We start from the raw sequence: 20,323 nt of genomic DNA, 5'->3' as shown, positions 1-20,323 counted from the left end.
TTTTTCAATTTCGCGTACCTTGTTTGTTTTCTCTATTACACACGCCTGTAGGTTGTTAGACAGGTTCCCTGACCTCGTCGCATGTTGCACTTGCCTATTGCATGTTATTGGTCTCGTTCGTAACCACAGATCGTCGGTTTTTGTAGACCTGCGCGCTCTGACCAAAGCCAACAAAAGGTCTAAGCGGGCGTTTTCACGTCCCGCAGGTCATATCCTCCTATTGCACGTCATGATTTTGCTTCATCGCATATCCCCCCTCGAGGCACAGGAACTAACCCCTCCCGCGTCACCTCCCGTAAAACCTGCGGTTTGCATTTTGAACTTTTGTCTGATGAGAGACATCACAGCTATGTGGCCGGTAGAAGGTGTTGCTTCCACCACCGAAGTTACTTCGTCTTTGTTCGTGTGCGTCCTTCGACGCCCTCATGTGCTTTGCCCGGAAGAGGTATCAGCAGACCGACTTTTTTCAATTTTGCATACCTTGTTTGTTTCCTCTATTAGACACGCCCGCAGGTTGTTAGGCAGGTTCCCTGACCTCGTCGCATATTGCACTTGCCTATTGCACGTTATTGGTCTCGTTCGTAACCACAGGTCGTCGATTTCTGCAGACCTGCGCGCTCTGACCAAAGCCAACAAAAGGTCTAAGCGGACGTTTTCATGTTCCGCAGGTCATATCCTCCTATTGCACGTCCTGATTTCGCTTCACCTCATGTCCCTCCTCGAGGCACATGACCTACACCCCTCTCGCGTCACCTCCCGTAAAACCTGCGGTTTGCATTTTAAACTTTTGTCTGATGAGAAACATCACAGCTATGTGGCCGGTAGAAGGTGTTGCTTCCACCACCGAAGTTACTTCGTCTTTGTTCGTGTGCGTCCTTCGACGCCCTCTTGTGTTTTGCCCGGAAGAGGTATCAGCAGATCGACTTTTTTCAATTTCGCGTACTTTGTTTGTTTCTTCTATTGTGACACGTCCGCAGGTTGTTAGACAGGTTTCCTGACCTCGCCGCATGTTGCACTTGCCTATTTCACGTTATACTACGAACATAATGCAAATACGTTCAGATAGTTAACGATAATTACGACCGCTACGAACATAATGCAAATACGACCATCTAATTAACGATAACTACGACCGTATCTACAACTATAGCAACTTACCATGAGTGGGATTACAATCCCATGAAGGGTCAACTGAAATTGTCGTTCTTTTCTATCTAATTTACTTTGTGTTATGTTATGGATTTGTTTGTTGTTCTGCAGGTTTCAAACCTAGACCTGCGTTGAACGGTGCAGTTCTTAAGAACTATCTAACACATGCGATACTAATTACTTTTCTCGCAGTTTTTCTCCGCAGGTGAGTAGTATTTTAAATTTTAATTAAAAGAAAAAATACTTACAAGCTATGCGACATGCGATACTGATTAGAGTGCAGTAATTTTTTTATTTGTTTTTGTTAAGTTTTTCTGATATTTTCTCTCCATTTTTTTCCGTTTCCCTCCCACTTCGGTTGCAAGGTGTTCTTGTCACTTTCGTTGTACCAGTAAAGATATGCAGGTCATTTTAGACTTAAAAAATATACAATGCAAAAATTGATAAATAAAAGTATACTTTGCAAAGATTTTTTTTTGGAAACACTAGCACTAATTTTCTTTTATTTTTATTTGCTTTTGTAATTTTGCATGCAATCGGCCAAACTAGACAAATTATGCTTAATCACATATCCATCGGAGGAGACATGTTACGAGTCAGTGTTAGCATAGTAGGGCGATCATACAAAACCGAACTAATCAGAATTATCCGAATTTCTACACAAAAAAACAAAATAATACGATTTTTCTGAAATTATAAAAACCGAATCCAAACTAAATATAATAATAATTTTTTTTTCAGTTGGTATTTATCAATAAAATTCGTAGATGAATATCAATAGATACCAAACCAAACCAAACTCATCCATACAAAAACCGAATTGTTATAATTTTTCAAAATAAAAAAAATATATGAATCATAAAATGACCTGAAATCGAACGGAAAGAACATAGTCTTAACAAATTCAAAGGCGGCTGACTAACCTGGAGAGTGACTGACGGAGGCCGGCAATGGGGGCTTATTCCGTTGAAGACAGACCCAGATTCCGAAGGCAGCGGAAGAAAAAAGGAAGAGAACGAAAAAAACTTCGACGACGAACCCTAGAGGGTCGCCCCCGCTGCCGGGACCTCCTCCATGACCATAAATGGTTTCGCACGAGACATGGATGTTGCCGATTCTATCCATGTTATCCGACATGTCTTGCATCTGTTTGTCGTATAGGTCCGACCAACCCGGAGACGACCCACAAGCCGCTCCTATATCACCATATACACATATATATATGCACAGTTTTTTTTTTAACTAAAATTCTTGATTAGTTATAACTTATAACATCATATTAAGCCGGTTTAGTTTTTTTTTGTATGAGCCGGTTTAATTTGGTTTACAATGTTTGAGTTGTATATATAAATACTATGCATACACACACACATGTGTGTAGATATAGACATTACCATTGGTGGATCCAACGAATGCCGACAGAGCTAAAAGAAGCGGAACGAATAAGACTCGACACATGGTGAGTTAGTTGTATATGCATATATACATATACATTTATATCTGAGGGTGTACGCGTCTATATATAAGATTGACGAATGGCCCTTTTCCCCCGAAAAAGCGTACAATTTGCGTTTTTATAATATAAGCAGTTTTAATTTATTTTTTTGAAACTGGGTTATATGAATAATAAGTCGACGCAAGCACGTAAAGAAGGTATTATAATTATATTCACATTTAAGAAAACATGGTGTTAGTTAACAATTTGGCATTCAAAATGTCTAAATTTAGAACATGGCGTACATTTCAATACGGATTTTTTTATATATTTGTTAAATTGCATACTGATATATTTTTTTATCATATCAATATTGTATGTATAGTAGTGCTACTGTAATGAGTCAATATACTTGGAAAGAGTCTTGATTATTACCACTAAAGAATATGGCTAGTGTATATATATTTACAATATTTTTCAAAAAAAAATTGAAGGGGTTAGCCGAAATGTATGGATTTTATTTAGTAGAATAAAATAAAATGTAAAACTGATAAAAAATCATTTTATTTAATATACGATTTTATAAAAAGTTAGCTAAATATACTAAAATTTTAAGGTAAATAGATGAACTCTTCTATAAGCTTCAAAAATTTAGAAATAACAAAATAAATTGTAAATTTTTAAATAATTTTCATAAAATTAAACTCTAAATTTTGAAATAACTTCCAAAATCCGTATGTTTTTTAGAACACAGTTACATATATATTTTTTTGGAATATTTTGAAATGTTAGGTTGTAATGTAGAATTTAATAAGAGTTTTTATATTTTTTGGAAAATTTATATTTAATATATTTATATGAGATTTGTTTTGGTATAATTTTTTTTACAAGATTAATAGCGGTTTTGCCAAAACTGAATAAACCGATTCAAACTGAACCAGATAATACCGAACCAACGATTGCAGACTTGTTTCTCGAGTTTTGACTCCGTGTTCGTCCTAGCCCTAGCCCTAGTTTGTGAGGTTGATCCCTCGCTTGAGCTCCGATTTTGAAAACCCAGATCCTCAAATCAACTCTACTTGCTTCGCCGGCTTCAACGGCGTCGTGGAAGAGGCCGAAGAACGAAGACGAAGACGAAGGCGAAGAAGCACACCACGACGAATACTTTGTACGTTGTGGGAGGAGAAGCAGAACCAGAAGTGACTCCTCTTCCGACAGCTTGGGTCGCCTCGCTGTAGATTGCATCTGCGTCTGAATTCGCCGGAGATTGCTGTCGTTCCAATCGTTTCGTCGAATTCTCGAGCTTCGTCTCCCGCTCCTCCGTCCTTCGTCGATGAAATTTCTCCACCTCCCTTTTCTCTTCTTGTTCTTCAGCCGCTTAACTTCTCGCTCTTGATTGGTCATCAATCTTCCAGTTAAGGTGCATTTCCTAGATGGGTTTCTTTTGTTCTGGGTGGTGAGGGTTGTTTTTCTGTGAAATTGTGGCTAATTTCGACGTATTTTTACCCTTTTCTTGTTTTGGCTCAAGCGAATTGGAGAAAGATGGCAATGAGAAGGTTCTCTTGATGGGCTACGCTAAGCTCCGAGTATGTGTCTTGTTGTTTCTGGATTTACGTTATTTCATGATTTTGTTCATCTGTTCGTTTCGATTTTCGGCTGAATTCGACAGACATCTTTCATTACCCAATACTCTGTGTTAAAGTTTGATTTCACCTTCTGGGGTTCGGTTTGAAGAGTTTGGTTGTGTCTGCTGTTGGAATTTGAGATAATTGATGAACTTGATTATGTATGGATCTGTCTGAGGTTGTTTGGTTTTCTGTTTTAGGATTATTGATATCGACAATGATGGATAGAGCTGGAGTTTTTAAATACTGTGGCTGGTGGAGAAGATAGCAATGAGGGGTCATCATTACCGAGTCTTTTCCTTGGAAACACAAGATCAAGTAAGTACTGGAAAAGAACACTGCCATTCATGGGCTTGGGATTGTTCTATCCGGACATTTTTAATTAATTATACTTACATTATGGTTTGGTAGATCACCGTAACCTTCTGGCAAAATTGTAGGATTACTTTAGATTAGATGTCTTAGTAGGGCCTGTTCGGTGGATACAAAAGAGATTATTGAAGCTGGTTTATGATTTAGGACAACTAAAATCTCTTTTGAATACTCTCTGAACTCTGTGATGTTCGTTTCAAATCTTCTCTCGTTCTTACATCCCTTACTTCCTGATTTCATAATTGCATGTGTAGTGCATCTCCTTGGACTTATGTTGTTGTCGTTGCTATGTTTGTGAGATCCTATCTTGGATTTATTTCTTACTTTTCAATTTTTGTTGTTCTGTGCAGCTCGTGGAATTCAGTTCTTTTCGAGTGTTCACAGTACATCCGAGAAAAAGGTCACTACTATGATGCCTCAAGGAGCCTGGAATTTTATCAAGAATTTCTGAGAGCTGTTCCATAGAGGGAATTCTTAGAGCTTCTTTCAGTACAAAAAAGAAAAGCTCAGGTTCGTTCATAAGCAAAATGATCGAGAATTTGAAAAAAAGTAACAAGGTGGTAAAGAAGCAAGCTATAAAAGGATATCCTGGAGCAAACCCTCAGCCTTTATGCAAAAAGCCTACAAACAAGAATCGAAGCAGGAAGATCAATAACCCCAAACAACTGCGAGAATTACCCCAAGATTCTAGGTTTCCTAATAAGCCGTGGATCTGTAAGAACTATGCTTGCAGAAAATTCCTATCAGCGAGTGAAAAATTCTGCAAAAGATGCTCATGTTGCATCTGTGGAAAATTTGATGACAACAAGGATACTGGAAAATGGCTGGAATGTAAGTATCAGTCGGGTGATAATGAGAGAGACAAATGTAATCATTCTTGCCATGTTGAATGTGCTTTGGAGAAGCATGATGTTGGTGTTGTCTATCATGGGCCATCAATGCAGCTGGACGGTGGTTACCGTTGTTGTTTTTGCGGCACAGTTTCAGGAATTCTGGAGTAAGTCTGCAATTTTTAATCTAATAAGGTTTTGATTCTATTTCACTCTTGCTTCTTTTCCTATCCTGTAAAAGCAATGCTTGATGTTTTTCTTTGGGGATTCTCCTAGTCTCCTTTAATGGTGATGGCACACATACATGATGATGTTTAGGACATTGTGGTCAATACCTGAAACTGATCAAATGTTTTTCAGAAATATTTTACTGGGTTTAGTTGCATCGACATGTTAGGAACAAAATCTTGTTCTGAGAGATTATTTTCTTGAGTGATGGGTCTGACTTGTGTTGTGTTTTCCTTTCTCTTTCCTTTTTGTGGTTTGTTTCCTACAGCTTTTGGAAGAAGCGGCTGGTTATAGCAAAACACACAAAGTGTCTAGACACACTATCTTATAACATCAACTTGAGCTGCAGGCTTCTTGATGGGACTTTTAAGTTTAAAGATCTGCATACTATTGTGAATGATGCAAAGGCAAAACTCGAGAGCGAGATTGGTCCGACGGATATGGATTCAGCCGGTACACTTCGTGGTCTTGTTGGCAGACTCTCAGTAGCAGAGCATGTTAGAAACTTATGCTCTCTTGCTATTGAAAAGGCTGATCAATTCTATCCATTTGATGCCTATCCGTTGACCAGAGGTCGGAATCTAAATCACCAGTTTCTATCTTTGTAAACTAAGGTTTTTGATTCGGCTAATTGTGTGTCTAAGTAAGAACCCACCATCTTTCTTGACAACTTTTCCTGAAATGTCGTCTAACTTGTTGTTGCTCCTTGTTTTTGCAGCTCGTGCATGTAATTTTGTATGCGACGAAGTAACTTTGTCATCGGTACAGATTACCGTGTTAGGGACGTTCTCTGCTATGGCTCCTGATGGGTTGAAGGGATATAAACTGTGGCACCACAAGACAAAAGATGAAATTCGACCTGAAGAACCAACTCATCTGATTCCGACTACTCCAAAACCGGTTACAATCTCCGGTCTTAAACCAGCCACCAAGTACACTTTCTGTGTTGCTGCATATTGCGAGACTGGTGATTGGGGTCACTCCGAGACTAGTTGTGTAACCAAAGGAGGTGATGATGAGTTACTTGAAATCTATCAGAATCATATGGATTTCGAGAGAGAAAGCCTGAGCGACAAGGAGCTGAACAATGGAACAGGGAACAGTTCTTCTGGGCACCGGGTCCGAAATCTCGGCATTTCTTTGCGTTTGGCCGGAGCAGATAAGCTTGGTAGTAGCTCCTCCAGAGGGCTCATTTGTGCTGTGGATATGGAGGAGGAATGGAATGGGGACATGCCGGGTAACTCAGGACGACATGATTTGCTGTCCGGGCATCGTGGTCTGGATCTTAACTTAACGATGGTTCCCGATTTGAACGAGGAAGTGGTTCCACCTTATGATTCTTCAAAGGATGGAGAAGTTAATGGGTCAGGTGAGATTCACGGGAATGGCGAAAATACCAGGAGATCCAACGAGCAACAAGGCTTTCTGATCCATACTGGTAATGGAACCACCCACCATTCCCTCATAAAGACCGGGAACTCGAAGGAAGATACTCATGAGAGCAACAGTACTCTCTCCAACATCCGGGAGCCATTGTCGCCACCTCGGGAAGATCTAAACGGTGGCGGGATTGAGCAGAACTTAGAGCATTGCATCAAAACCATCAGGAGACTTGAGTGTGAAGGCCACATTAGCTCTGAGTTTAGATTGAAGCTACTGACATGGTTTTGCGTGAGGTCGACTCAGTATCAACGTCGTATTGTTCATCTTTTCATAGATGCATTCGTTGAGGATCCTGATCAATTGGCCAGACAACTTATTCATTCGTTTCCCGACATAGATTCTTCCAAGAGGCCGAGGAACGGCTGTTCCACCGGTGAGAGCTGACATAACAAAGCTTCAAAGGTGGGTTTTCCGGGTTTGGATCAGGTTTTGGTTCGTTTAATTGAACTGAAACTGAACTAAACTCGGGTTTTGGATCGGGTTTCAGTTCAGTTTGATTGATCTGAAACCCAACTAAACTCAGAAATCGGTTATGTGAAATGCCCACTTCTAGTGTCTTGAAGCTTGGCTTCTGATCATGCAAAGTTTGGTAGAGGCGGTGAAATTTTCCTCTGCTGCATTGGTTTGTCACCGCTGGATGATTGAGAACGATTTCTCGATTGTTTCTCAACCGTTGGATCTTTTGTATAGGCCGATTCATTTTTTGGGCGGTGGGCTTTAGGATTTTGATTATAAGAGGGTTGCTGATTAGGTTTAACCATTGGGGGATATATATTCAGGTGAACAGAAACAAATGGAGACATTATGCTATTTTATATATTACTTTTTATTCCCTTTTATTTATTTAAATTATGTCTGTAGGCATTGTTAAATGATGACAATTCCTGAAACATTTGTCTTTTCTAGTTTTAAACATTATTTAAAAAGAAGACACTATAATACGACCATACTCGCTTACTGTGAGTTTATAGAGGAACCAATATTCGAGATCAATGGGGGTCGTTCGTTTGCATTTCAGTTTACATTTAATTTGAATTGAATTTTGTCTTCGTTTACAATTTTTAATTTTTATTATATTTTTTTATGGGGGTAAGTAAATAGTTTGGTTGGGGTTGGTTAATTTAGATGCGATTAATTCAGATTTTTAAAACTTATGACAAATGACTATTTAACTTTAATCGGTTTAATTTGGTTATATTATATCTAATTAAAATTGCAATAGAATAACAACCAAATCAAAATATTTTCAGATCCCTCTCTAGGGCTTCCGGTTAATTAGGGTGTCAATGGCCCGGCCCGGTCCGAACCCGCATTTGGTCCGAGGGTTTTGGATTCGGGCTCGGGTCGATCCGATTTTTTTCGGGCTTATATCACCAAGCCCGAAGTCCGATCCTATAGATCTCGGGTTTGGATCGGACCGGACCGGCCCGCATGATTTTCTTTATTAATATATTTTTTTCTTAAGATTTTTTTTTTAAATTCGGGCTTTTTCGGCCCAGCCCGAATTGAGCCCGGACTGAAAGTCCAAAAATTTTCGGGCTTCAATATCTCGGCCCGAAACCCGCTATTTTTTGGGTTAGGTCGGGCCGGACTTCGGACCTCGGTCCACAACTGACACCCCTACGGTTAACACAACCTTGGCTCTTCAGATGCCTCTCGTTTGTCACATTGATGCCTAAGGTTTCCGACTGCCCTTGTACGTATTCTTTACACTCTTCCGTTTTTTTAATATTTTCTTGGTGTTAAGTTTTGTTTTTTTTTTTGTTGAAATGTGAATCTATTTACTCCAAAAATGAATTACATATCGGTTTGATAACCTTGAATACAAAGGGAATTAGTACTTCCATGAGTTTTAACAAAAGAGCTTTGTAATTGTTAGGTTTTGTTTGGTAAAATAAAACGATATTACTGCAAATTTAGACACATTTTCATAGTCATCTTCTGTGAAAAACTAATAATGTTACAAACTGTGTGGAAAGAACCAGATTCTTATACTGTATCAAATCTTGTATAATAACAAGTAACAGTTCCTTGTCGGACTCAAGGAACAAGCTTTTATGGCAGATTTAAGCCTCTGCGTGTTAATCACTTGCGGAGTTTTATTATATAATGTCTTTTTTTTCTTTAATTAAATCTGAATTCTGCATAAAAACCTAACGTAATATGGTTTTTTTAAAACTAAACTAATTGAACCCTAATAGAAAAAATTAAAATAAAATGATTTTTTCTAGGAAACGGACATTTATTTGTTTTAATCTAAACTAAATCCAAATAAAACCTAAATGCAACCAAAACCCAACGTAAAATTCGTATCAGTATAGTTTTTTAATTAATACAGTTGTATTGTATGCCAATATATATTTTTGTTTTTAGTTATAACAATCGAACGTCTTAATTCCCTAAATACCAAAACGTGTTCGAAATCTTCGTCTTGCCACGTAGACAAAAACCAAAAGTAGGAGTAAAAAGAGACAAAAGTGAAACCTATAAATACCACAAACACATACACCCATTTCAAACACACACACAAAAAAAAGAAATAAAGTTTAGGCAAAACATATAATGGGAGTCTCAATGACTACGAGACTCGTCTTGACCCTAAGCGTCGTCGTTTTGCTTATCGCCTCGTCCGAGGCTATCTTCCCTTTGCCCTTTCTCCCTTTGCTCCCATGGTTTCGTTTCCCCGGGAGAGGCAATCCCATAGAAACGAACCCGGGAAAAACGCCAACGCCAACGCCAACAACGCCAACGCCAACGCCAACGCCACCTGCGGGCGAAAAACGCTCCAAAAGCGGCGACGTTGTGGCCCAGACAAACTGGCCAGGGAAATGGGAGCTATTCGTGAAGAACTCGGGCGTTTCCGCCATGCACGCAATTCTGATGCCGGTGATAAATAAGGTTCAGATATACGACGCCACCATATGGAGAGTGTCGGGGATGAAACTGCCACCTGGCATGCAGTGCCACGTCATCGATGCGAAGACGAAGAAAGAAGATTGCTGGGCCCACTCTGTTCTCCTCGACGTAGAGACCGGTGCTATGAAGCCTCTTCTGGTATGGATAGTAGTTGTTATATATCTCTTTTGGATTATTTGAATGCATGAACCCTAAACCAATCATGAAATCATACAGCTTCGTTTAGTACTTTGGCATACTAAATAATACGTTATCATGAACGACAGCTAAACACGGACACGTGGTGCTCATCGGGAGGACTATCGGTCAACGGGACATTGGTGAGCACTGGAGGGTTCGGAGGAGGAGCCAACACAGCAAGGTATCTACGTGACTGTGAAAACTGCCCATGGGTCGAATACCCTAAGGCCCTTGCTTCCAGGAGATGGTACTCCACCCAAGCCGCTCTCCCTGATGGCTCCTTCATCGTGGTCGGTGGCCGAGACGCTCAAAATTACGAGTACATCCCTCCCGAAGGAGTTATCAACACAAAGCTCTATGACTCGGCTTTACTCAGGGAAACAACCGACAAGGAAGAGAACAATCTCTACCCTTTTGTTTGGCTCAACACTGACGGTAATCTTTTCATTTTCGCGAATGATCGGTCCATTCTCCTCAGCCCGAAAACGAATCAAGTCATCAAGGAATTCCCTCGACTCCCGGGAGGTGCCCGTAACTACCCTGGAGCCGCGAGTTCAGCCCTGCTCCCGATCCGTCTCTACCTTGTCAACCCGAAAATCATCCCTGCTGAGGTTCTCATATGTGGAGGGGCCAAGAAGGATGCTTACTACAAAGCAGGCAAGAAAATCTTCGAGCCTGCGTTGCAAGATTGTGCAAGAATGAACATCAACAGCCAAAATCCAGTGTGGAAAACTGAGATGATGCCTACTCCTCGTGTAATGGGTGATTCAGTTATCCTCCCAACGGGCGATATCCTCTTTGTCAATGGAGCTAAAAGTGGTTGCTCGGGTTGGGAATATGGTAAAGATCCGATCTTGAAACCCCTCTTGTACATGCCTCGCCTCCGTAGAGGCCAACGTTTCAAGGAGCTTGCTCCCTCCACTATCCCGCGTATGTATCATTCTACTGCTATTGCTCTCCCCGATGGTAAAGTTCTAGTCGGTGGAAGCAATACAAACAACGGATACAAGTACGATGCTGAGTACCCTACTGAACTCAGGATCGAGAAATTCTCTCCGCCTTACCTTGACCCAGCTCTCGCCAACCAGAGGCCGAGGATCGTGGCCAATGGGAGTCCGAAACATGTCAGGTTCGGACAGAAATTCAGCGTGAGGATCCAACTGAACCAAACTAAGTTCCACAAAAACGAGGTGAGGTTGACGATGCTGGCACCTTCTTTTACGACACATAGTATCTCAATGAACATGAGGATGGTCTTGTTGGGGGTCTCAAATGTCGCCCACAATGTCTCCCCCAATGTTCATGAGATTCAAACCTTGGCTCCTCCGAGCGGAAACATTGCTCCTCCTGGTTATTATCTTCTATTCGCCGTTTACAAAGGTGTTCCCAGTGTCGGAGAATGGATTCAGGTTGTCTAGATGATGATGGACTACGAGCTGGTTCATGCTTTATGTGACATCTGATGTTTATATATGAGTACGCACCTGTGCACTTGACTTGGATGTGCTTCCAAGAAGTGAGTAGATTCTTTGATTTGAAATGGCTTGGCTAAGTGTTTCTGTATTCTATTTGTTCCCCGCAAGATGACCCGGTAAAATAAATGAAAAAGAGATTAGTAATTTTTTTTACATATAAACTGTATAAGACTTGTTGTTGTGTCACAGTTAGCGAAAGCAAATGTGTAGAGACCGAAAGCTTTTCGATAAACTTCAACCGAAAAACCTGATAATGCTTTCATCCCGAGACAGACAGGACACAATGTTAGGATTGGACGTGGATAAATCTCTTTAGCAACTAAATTGAGACGAAAAAAATAAATAATTGGACACCGAGAATTTACGTAGTTCGGCAGGGTACCTACGTGCACGGGCGAGGATTAGAAGGATTTATACCGACTGTCAAAGAATTACAACACTTCTCTCTATTATAAGGAGAATACAAGAATAATTCTCTCTTATATAGGAGAAAATAAACACTCAGAAATAAAGAGAAAAAACCCGAAAAAATAGGAGTGACCCGGATTTTTTTTTAGTCTCTCTTTCTTTCTTTTACTCTCTCTTTACCCTGTATGTTTGCTCTTGGTTTGGGATGATCTTCAAATGCTTCGCACGATTGCCTTACATAGGCAGATGAATGGGAAAAACTCTAAAATAGATGGGGCCCACAACTGTTAAAATTTTTCAGCAAATGAGACACCGCTTGCGGCACCGTCTCGCCTCTATCTTTTACCTCCACTTTGAAAAGTGGTTTTGCACGTTTTTCATCACACATAACCGTGAAGAGTCATACAAGTCTTCCAGCAATCATATATTTCTATTTGATCATATATAGGTGCTCCACCAACCGTGCCATTGCAAAGTCCTCAAAGATCTTGGACTACTCTTATGATTAAATGGTCTGATCAAATCAGGCGAAAGCAAGCTTGAATACTTTATTGTCCGGTCCAAGTTGTTGGCGAGAGTTTCGGGAGATATTCTCCAAATATGTTGCGTATATTCAGTTGCTTGTATTTGGTTGGTTCGGCTCTATCATCTCCTGATTTTCTGGAGATTTAGCTTTGTCGATTGCTTGTATATGTACACAGTATTGGAATGACACACGGCGGGCTTTTCCGGGAACTCGTGTTCTATCATGGTATCAGAGCACGAAATTCTCTGTTTAATCTAATTTTCTGCCTCCACACATGTCGACCTCTCCTGACGGCGTTTCTGACTCGACCACCCTCGACCCGACTGCTCAGACGATGTCCACTGCAACGCGGCTGTCCGTCTCTGACGCACCAAGGAGAACGATATCTCCGTTTGATCTCAGTCCCAGCGACAACCCGGGATTGATCCTCTCCCAACCACTGTTACGTGGTCACAATTACGAAGAATGGTCAATCAACATACGACATGCTCTAAAATCAAGGAAGAAGTTTGGGTTTGTGAACGGTATAATACCGCAACCAGACCCGGACTCTCCTGATTTCGAAGATTGGGAGACAAACAACTCTCTCATCGTGTCTTGGATTAAGAACACGCTCGAGCCGACTTTACGATCTGATGTGGTTCATCGCGAGTTCGCGAAGGACCTGTGGGAATATCTCAAGCGCAGATTTGGGATGTCGTCTGCGCCGCGGCTGCTTCGGGTAAGAAGCGAACTTGCAAACTGTCGTCAGCAAGGGTTGTCGGTCGAATCGTATTTTGGTAAACTTACCAAACTATGGGATGACTTGGCCTCTCTTCGCTCGATCAAAGTTTGTAAGTGCGGTGGTTGTTCCTGCAACGTCGCAACTGACTTGGAGATTCAACGCCAAGAAGATCGGTTGTTCGAGTTTTTACTCGGCCTTGACGATGCCAGATTTGCTACGGTGCGATCGAACTTGCTGTCGCGGGTTCCCCTACCCACCGTTGAAGAAGCTTATATGGTCGTGACACAGGACGAGGCTTCGAAGGACAGTCTCTATCGCTCTTTTGAAATTTCGGATGCTTCTGCTCTTTCTGTTCAAGCTGCCGCCAAGTCTCGATCGTCTTCCGCTGCCAAAGACAAGTCGGTGGTTTGTTCCAACTGCAACCGGTCTGGCCACACGGCTGATTCGTGTTTTCAGCTCATGGGCTTTCCGGAATGGTGGGGAGATCGGCCACGTAACCGTACCGGTCGTGGTCAGGGCTCTTCTGGTGGTTCTCGGGGTCGTGGGGCTGGCCGGGTGAATGCCGCACGCTCTGCTCCGTCGACCTCACTTCCGCCGTCGTCTTCGGGTGTGCTCGATTCTGACAGACCTCCGATTTCGCGTCTAAGTGACGATCAGTGGAAGACCCTTGTTACCTACTTAATGTCGGGAAGATTGGTGCCACCGAAACATCTTCTGGTATGTCGTCCCCTGTCTCTTGGATTCTTGATACAGGGGCCTCACATCACATGACAGGCTGTTTGGATCTATTACGTCACCCATCGATGATGTCACCGTATCATATTGTGCTTCCGGATGGTCGACATTCGACGGCATCTCGGTCGGGGACAGTCGTACTCTCATCGGCTCTTCAACTGTCGAACGTGTTTTTCGTTGAAGGATTACATGTCAACTTGATTTCGATCTCTCAGTTGCTAGCCGATTGTGACTGCATTGTTCAGTTTACTAATAAACTTTGCTACATTCAGGACCGAGTTACGCAGACGCTGATTGGAGCGGGTGATTTGCGGGACGGATTATACTACTTTCGCGGAGTTGAGTTTGCGGCCGTCGTTCGTCTTCCTGATTCGAGTTCGTTTGAAGTATGGCATCGAAGATTGGGTCATCCTTCCTCTAGAGTTTTGAAGAATTTTTCTGGTCTTGTTATTTCTGATTCTGTTGCTCACGCTGAGGTGGCTTGCGATGTTTGTTTTCGGGCTAAGCACACTCATGATTCTTTTCCATTGAGTTCGAATAAAACCAGCGATATCTTTCAGCTCGTCCATTGTGACTTGTGGGGTCCGTATCGGACACCGTCGTTCTGTGGTGCAAAATATTTTCTTACCATTGTTGATGATTACTCTCGGGCTGTTTGGTTGTTTCTGTTGCCGGACAAAACTCACGTGTCTCGTTATCTTCTCGATTTTTTGACAATGATGGAACGTCAATTTTCGAGAAAAGTTCGAACCATTCGCTCGGATAACGGCACAGAGTTTATTTGTCTACGAGACACTTTCCGTTCTCTTGGGATCATTCACGAAACTTCTTGTGTTGATACACCGCAACAAAACGGACGGGTCGAACGTAAACACCGACACATCCTTAATGTTGCTAGGGCATTGATGTTTCAGACTCATTTTCCGATCGAATTTTGGGGCGATTGCGTGTTGGCTGCGGGTTTTTTGATTAACCGTACTCCATCTTCAGTGTTGTCAGGACGAACTCCGTACGAGGTCTTACATGGTCGTCAACCGGATTTGTCAACCCTACGAACCGTGGGGTGTCTGTGTTATGCTCACAACACAAATCACAAGGGAGACAAGTTCGCCCCTCGTAGTCTGCGATGTGTTTTTGTGGGTTACCCCTCGGGCAAGAAAGGATGGCGTTTGTACGATCTCGATAACCGGCGTTTTTTGGTTTCCCGTGATGTTACATTCTGCGAGTCTCAGTTCCCGTTTTCAGCCCCTGTTTCGTCTACACCTCCGCCAGTTGTGATGCAAATAGATGGTTCTTCCCCTTTTCCTGTTGCAGACGACGATCTTGATTCTGTCCCGACTACTGATCCTCTTCTGGTCTCTTCCTTGGAGCCTCAGTCGACGTTGGAAATAGAGTCCGACACTTCCTCAGACGTCAGGGGGGGCCCGTCTCCGCCCTCCTTGGCTGAAACCTCTGCTTCCATTGACGATGCTCTGGGTCGTGGTAAGCGCCTGAAATTTCCATCGACTCGCCTCAAGGATCATGTCACGAACACGGTCTCAATTCTGCCTTCTGTTTCTTCGACTCTCGAAGACCAGCCGTTGTCTGGAAATCCGTATCCTCTTGCTTGCGTCGTGGGTTACGCAAATTTTTCGCTCTCGCATCGAGCTTTCTTGGCATCTATTTCGGCTGATTCTGAACCACGTTCGTACAAAGAAGCGCTTCGTGATCCTCGGTGGTATGACGCAATGCAGTCCGAAATCAGTGCACTTGAAAAGAATCGTACATGGACAGTCACTTCACTTCCCCCCGGTAAGAAAGCGATTGGATGTCAGTGGATATTCAAGATCAAGTACCGTTCGGATGGTTCGGTTGAGCGCTACAAGGCTCGACTGGTGGTTCTTGGTAACCGTCAGGTGGACGCTCTAGACTATGGCGAAACTTTCGCCCCCGTTGCCAAGATGGTCACGGTTCGCACGTTCCTTGCGGTGGCTGCAGCTCGAAATTGGGAAATTCATCAGATGGACGTGCATAATGCTTTCTTACATGGCGATCTACGTGAAGAAGTCTATATGCGTTTTCCACCCGGTTTTAATTCTCACGACCCACACACTGTTTGTCGTCTTCGAAAATCTCTTTACGGTCTTCGTCAAGCACCACGCTGTTGGTTCGACAAATTGCGCTCAGCTCTTGAACGGTATGGTTTTTTACAATCTCAGTCCGATCATTCTCTTTTTACATTCCGCGATGGGGAGGTTCAGCTATGCGTACTTGTTTACGTCGATGATTTGATCATCTCCGGGAATTCGAACATTGCTTTGCACGCTTTTAAGGAGTACCTTAGCTCGTGTTTTCACATGAAGGACCTCGGTCATCTGAAGTATTTTCTTGGACTTGAAGTGGCTCGTAACTCCACTGGTATTCATGTCTGTCAACGGAAATACGCCCTCGACATCTTGTCTGAGGTCGACTTGCTCGGTTGCAAACCCACATATTTTCCAATTGAGCAAAATCACCGTTTGGCTCTATCAGACAGTCCGTTGCTTGCTGATCCCGGTGGCTATCGGCGGTTGGTCGGTCGTCTCATTTATCTGACCGTGACTCGATCGGAATTGTCATACAGTGTTCACATCCTGTCGCAATTCATGCAACAACCACGTCAAGACCACTGGAATGCTGCTCTCCATGTTGTTCGGTTTTTGAAATCTAACCCAGGTCAAGGCATTGTGTTTCGAGCTGATTCTGACTTACGCTTACGAGGATGGTGCGATGCAGATTATGCTGGTTGTCCTCTCACACGAAAGTCCTTGACCGGTTACTTCATTCAGCTCGGTTTGTCGCCGATTTCTTGGAAGACCAAGAAGCAATCGATCCCGTCTGTTTCTTCCGCGGAGTCCGAATATCGCGCCATGAGGCTCACAACTTGCGAATTAATATGGATCAAAAGCTTGTTGTCTAGCCTTGGCGTTGATAATTCCGATTCCATGCAGCTTATGTGTGATAGTCAAGCGGCTTTGCACATTGCATCGAATGATGTCTATCACGAACGCACGAAGCACATCGAAGTCGATTGCCACTACCTTCGTCATCATCTCGACCACGGAAATATATCCACTCACCACGTATCGACAAACAATCAAATGGCGGACATTTTCACCAAAGCATTGGGTAAGAAGGAGTTTGCATGGTTTCGGGACAAGTTGGGCCTGTTGAATCTACACTCACCAACTTGAGGGGGGGTGTTGGCGAGAGTTTCGGGAGATATTCTCCAAATATGTTGCGTATATTCAGTTGCTTGTATTTGGTTGGTTCGGCTCTATCATCTCCTGATTTTCTGGAGATTTAGCTTTGTCGATTGCTTGTATATGTACACAGTATTGGAATGACACACGTCAGGCTTTTCCGGGAACTCGTGTTCTATCACAAGTCTCCCACACGACAGGACTACAGAAGCTCCTCGTGGGCTCAAGCCGCCTGCTTGAACTGTGATAACATAGCATGTATATATTAATATATTTTTGTATATAATTTATATTTTATTTCACGAGATTTATATGTTTATAGGTATTATTTGTATAATTTTACTTCGATTTCGATTTTTTTATATTTTGTAGAAAAGAACGGAAAACGAGCTTCATCGAAGAATTTTCATGAGATTCAGACAAAATCGAATGAGTGCAACAATCGATCTGAAAAAAAAACACGATGGCACTATCGTTACACACGATAAAGCATATAATATAATATATATATATATATATATATATGTGTGTTAGTACGTAGTATATATTATACATAACTATATGTATATATGTAAGTATATAAATATATGCACATATATATTTGTGTACACATAATTATATGTATATATATAATATGCATGCATGTATATATATATGTATATTATGCATATGTATTATTAAATATATATATATATATATGAATAATATATACTTGTATATATTTATAAATATATATATATGAAATGCATATGTATATATATAATATGTATCTGAGAGAGTCAGAGAGCAAGAGTTGGAGAGGAGGAAGCTGCCGCATACATCTTTGAACATATCTTTCCCTCTTCCTTAATTTTATTCGTTGTCGTTTAATTGTTGTTGTTGTTACCGTCATGTGTGAGTAGTTTTTTTTCATTGTAGGTTAGGGATTTGCGGTGTGTAAGGATCATGTGTTCATAAATTATTTTTGCAACTATGAGTTTGATAATTTGGTTTGAATGAATGATATTTAATGCAAATCTTGTTGGCCACTTAATTTATTGATTCTAGAATTAAAGCTTGGAAACAGATGTCCACTGTAGTATACGTCTCCCTCAGCCTGTGAAAAAAGGAAATGAAACACATCATTTTCCTCCTAGCATCTATTGATCTTCTTGGTTTCTCTATTTTGTTGCTTGTAAACTGTAATTCTAACCTGCAAAGAAGTGTTGCCGAGTCTGCCAGAAGCAGCGTAGTCTTGCCACAACCTGGAGGGCCAAGCAACAAGGTCATCCTGTGGCAGAAACGGTGTCGTAGACTAAATAGATAGAAGACTTCACATAATCTAGCTCTTGAACCAATGTTTTTAGCTCTCACCTTCCGGGTCGAATTACACCACTAACATCTCAAGATATTCCTCTTTGTTAATTGTTCGGAGAAACTTCACAGATACCCTTTATACGTCACATGTGTATCACTGATACACCTCTCAAAATGCAAAAAAAAAACTATCAGATTTTACACCAAAATTGAAGTAAAATGACATATATAACCTTAAAAAAATGACCAAAATACTCTAATGAATTAAAATTTTAAAATGTGCACTACACAATTTCAGACTCCATTATCTTCTCTCTCTTCCATCGATATTTCCTTCCTGTTGTCTTCTCTATATTTCATCGCCATTTAAAGATAAATGCAACTCCAAATCTTAGTTTTTTTTCCAGTTTATTATGCAATTTAAATCAAATTTCGGTGAATATGTAAGATACTAGTAAGACCCAATGATTTTCGAGTAGTTGTTTTTTCTATTTTAGGATTTGATATTATAGAACAAAACTACTGTAGACATTGCTGTGAAGAACGAAATTTTGGAAAAAATGATAAATGTTAGATATTTTTACAGGAATATAGATGATTATGAAGATTGTTACACATCTGTTTACATTCGGTACGGTGGTTTTTGGAAGAAAAAAAATGGCGATGGAATATTTGAATGGAAAGGGGAGGAAGAAAATCGGAAGACTATATGTGTCGATAACGAAACAACAACATATGTTGAACATTTCAACGGTTAATTGTTATCATTTTTTGTAAGCGATTGAATCGCTATTGTGATATGATTTTTTTTTATAATTTTTTGGATATACTTTGGGATGTATTAACTAACCTGTACGTTTGTTGAAAAATCATGTATGATCGTAAATAAGTAATAATGTATAAGTTACATAAAAGAAATGTTGAAAAAGTAGTCGAAAAAAATCAAAAAGTCAAAATATAAAAAATTTAAACCGTCAAAATATAACTAAAGTCCAAAAATCAAAACATTAAGTCAAAATATCAAACTATCAAAAAATAACTGAAATCAAAAGATCAAAACGTTAACATCGTAAATTACTAAAAAAGTCAAATGTCTTATATCTCGAAAAACGAGAACAACTAACATTTTACAACTTAATTATGACTTATTTGTCACTTCGTGAATCAGCACAAATTTGGTGTAAAACATATATTTTTATTTGATGAATGATGTTTATTATATTAATTATATCAAAAGAAAGAGTTTCTAAACACAAATCATAAATTTATGAAAACATTATATATTTTTTTAACAGGTGACTTAATTGTATATGAACCATTCACAAACACATTCAACCAAATGAGATGAAATGAATCAAAATTCTAAATTTGTTGAAATTTATTAAAAATATTAATTCAAGGGGTAATCGCATAAAAATACCCGAACTTTTACAAAAATCCCAAATAAATACCCGAACTATAAAATTATCATATAAATACCTGAACTTTTCAAAACTCCCACATAAATACGCAAACTTTTAAATTTTTTCCAAATCAAACAACGCAACTGCTGACTCAGCAAAAAACTGCTGACTCAGTAAAAAAAACTGCTGACTCAGCATTCAAAAATATTATTAAATATCCAAATATTCATCTACATGTATTTAAATTAATATATATATATATATAAATTCACATATATATAAAAATATATATATATATATTAAAAATAAAATTATTTATAATTAATAAAACACATATACACATAACTACAATATATA

The 20,323-nt window shown here is 40.5% G+C and overlaps 2 protein-coding genes across 2 annotated transcripts; both read left to right on the top strand.

Annotated features, from left to right (window-relative positions):
- The first annotated feature begins 3,536 nt into the window (after positions 1–3,536).
- LOC104808484 (VIN3-like protein 1) lies at positions 3,537–7,925 on the top strand. Its single transcript, XM_010534164.1, has 6 exons — positions 3,537–4,004; positions 4,113–4,170; positions 4,410–4,527; positions 4,932–5,578; positions 5,908–6,212; positions 6,358–7,925. Exons 4-6 carry the CDS (start codon positions 5,109–5,111, stop codon positions 7,464–7,466), a joined length of 1,884 nt encoding a protein of 627 aa, XP_010532466.1. The 5' UTR covers positions 3,537–4,004; positions 4,113–4,170; positions 4,410–4,527; positions 4,932–5,108; the 3' UTR covers positions 7,467–7,925.
- Positions 7,926–9,621: 1,696 nt separating this feature from the next.
- On the top strand, positions 9,622–11,764 carry LOC104808483 (aldehyde oxidase GLOX1-like). Its single transcript, XM_010534163.1, has 2 exons — positions 9,622–10,136; positions 10,265–11,764. Exons 1-2 carry the CDS (start codon positions 9,645–9,647, stop codon positions 11,594–11,596), a joined length of 1,824 nt encoding a protein of 607 aa, XP_010532465.1. The 5' UTR covers positions 9,622–9,644; the 3' UTR covers positions 11,597–11,764.
- Positions 11,765–20,323: the final 8,559 nt, after the last annotated feature.

Source organism: Tarenaya hassleriana, unplaced genomic scaffold (genome assembly GCF_000463585.1).
Source record: "Tarenaya hassleriana unplaced genomic scaffold, ASM46358v1 Cleome149, whole genome shotgun sequence".
Taxonomy (NCBI): Eukaryota; Viridiplantae; Streptophyta; class Magnoliopsida; order Brassicales; family Cleomaceae; genus Tarenaya; species Tarenaya hassleriana.
This window is presented reverse-complemented; position numbering and strand designations above follow the sequence as displayed.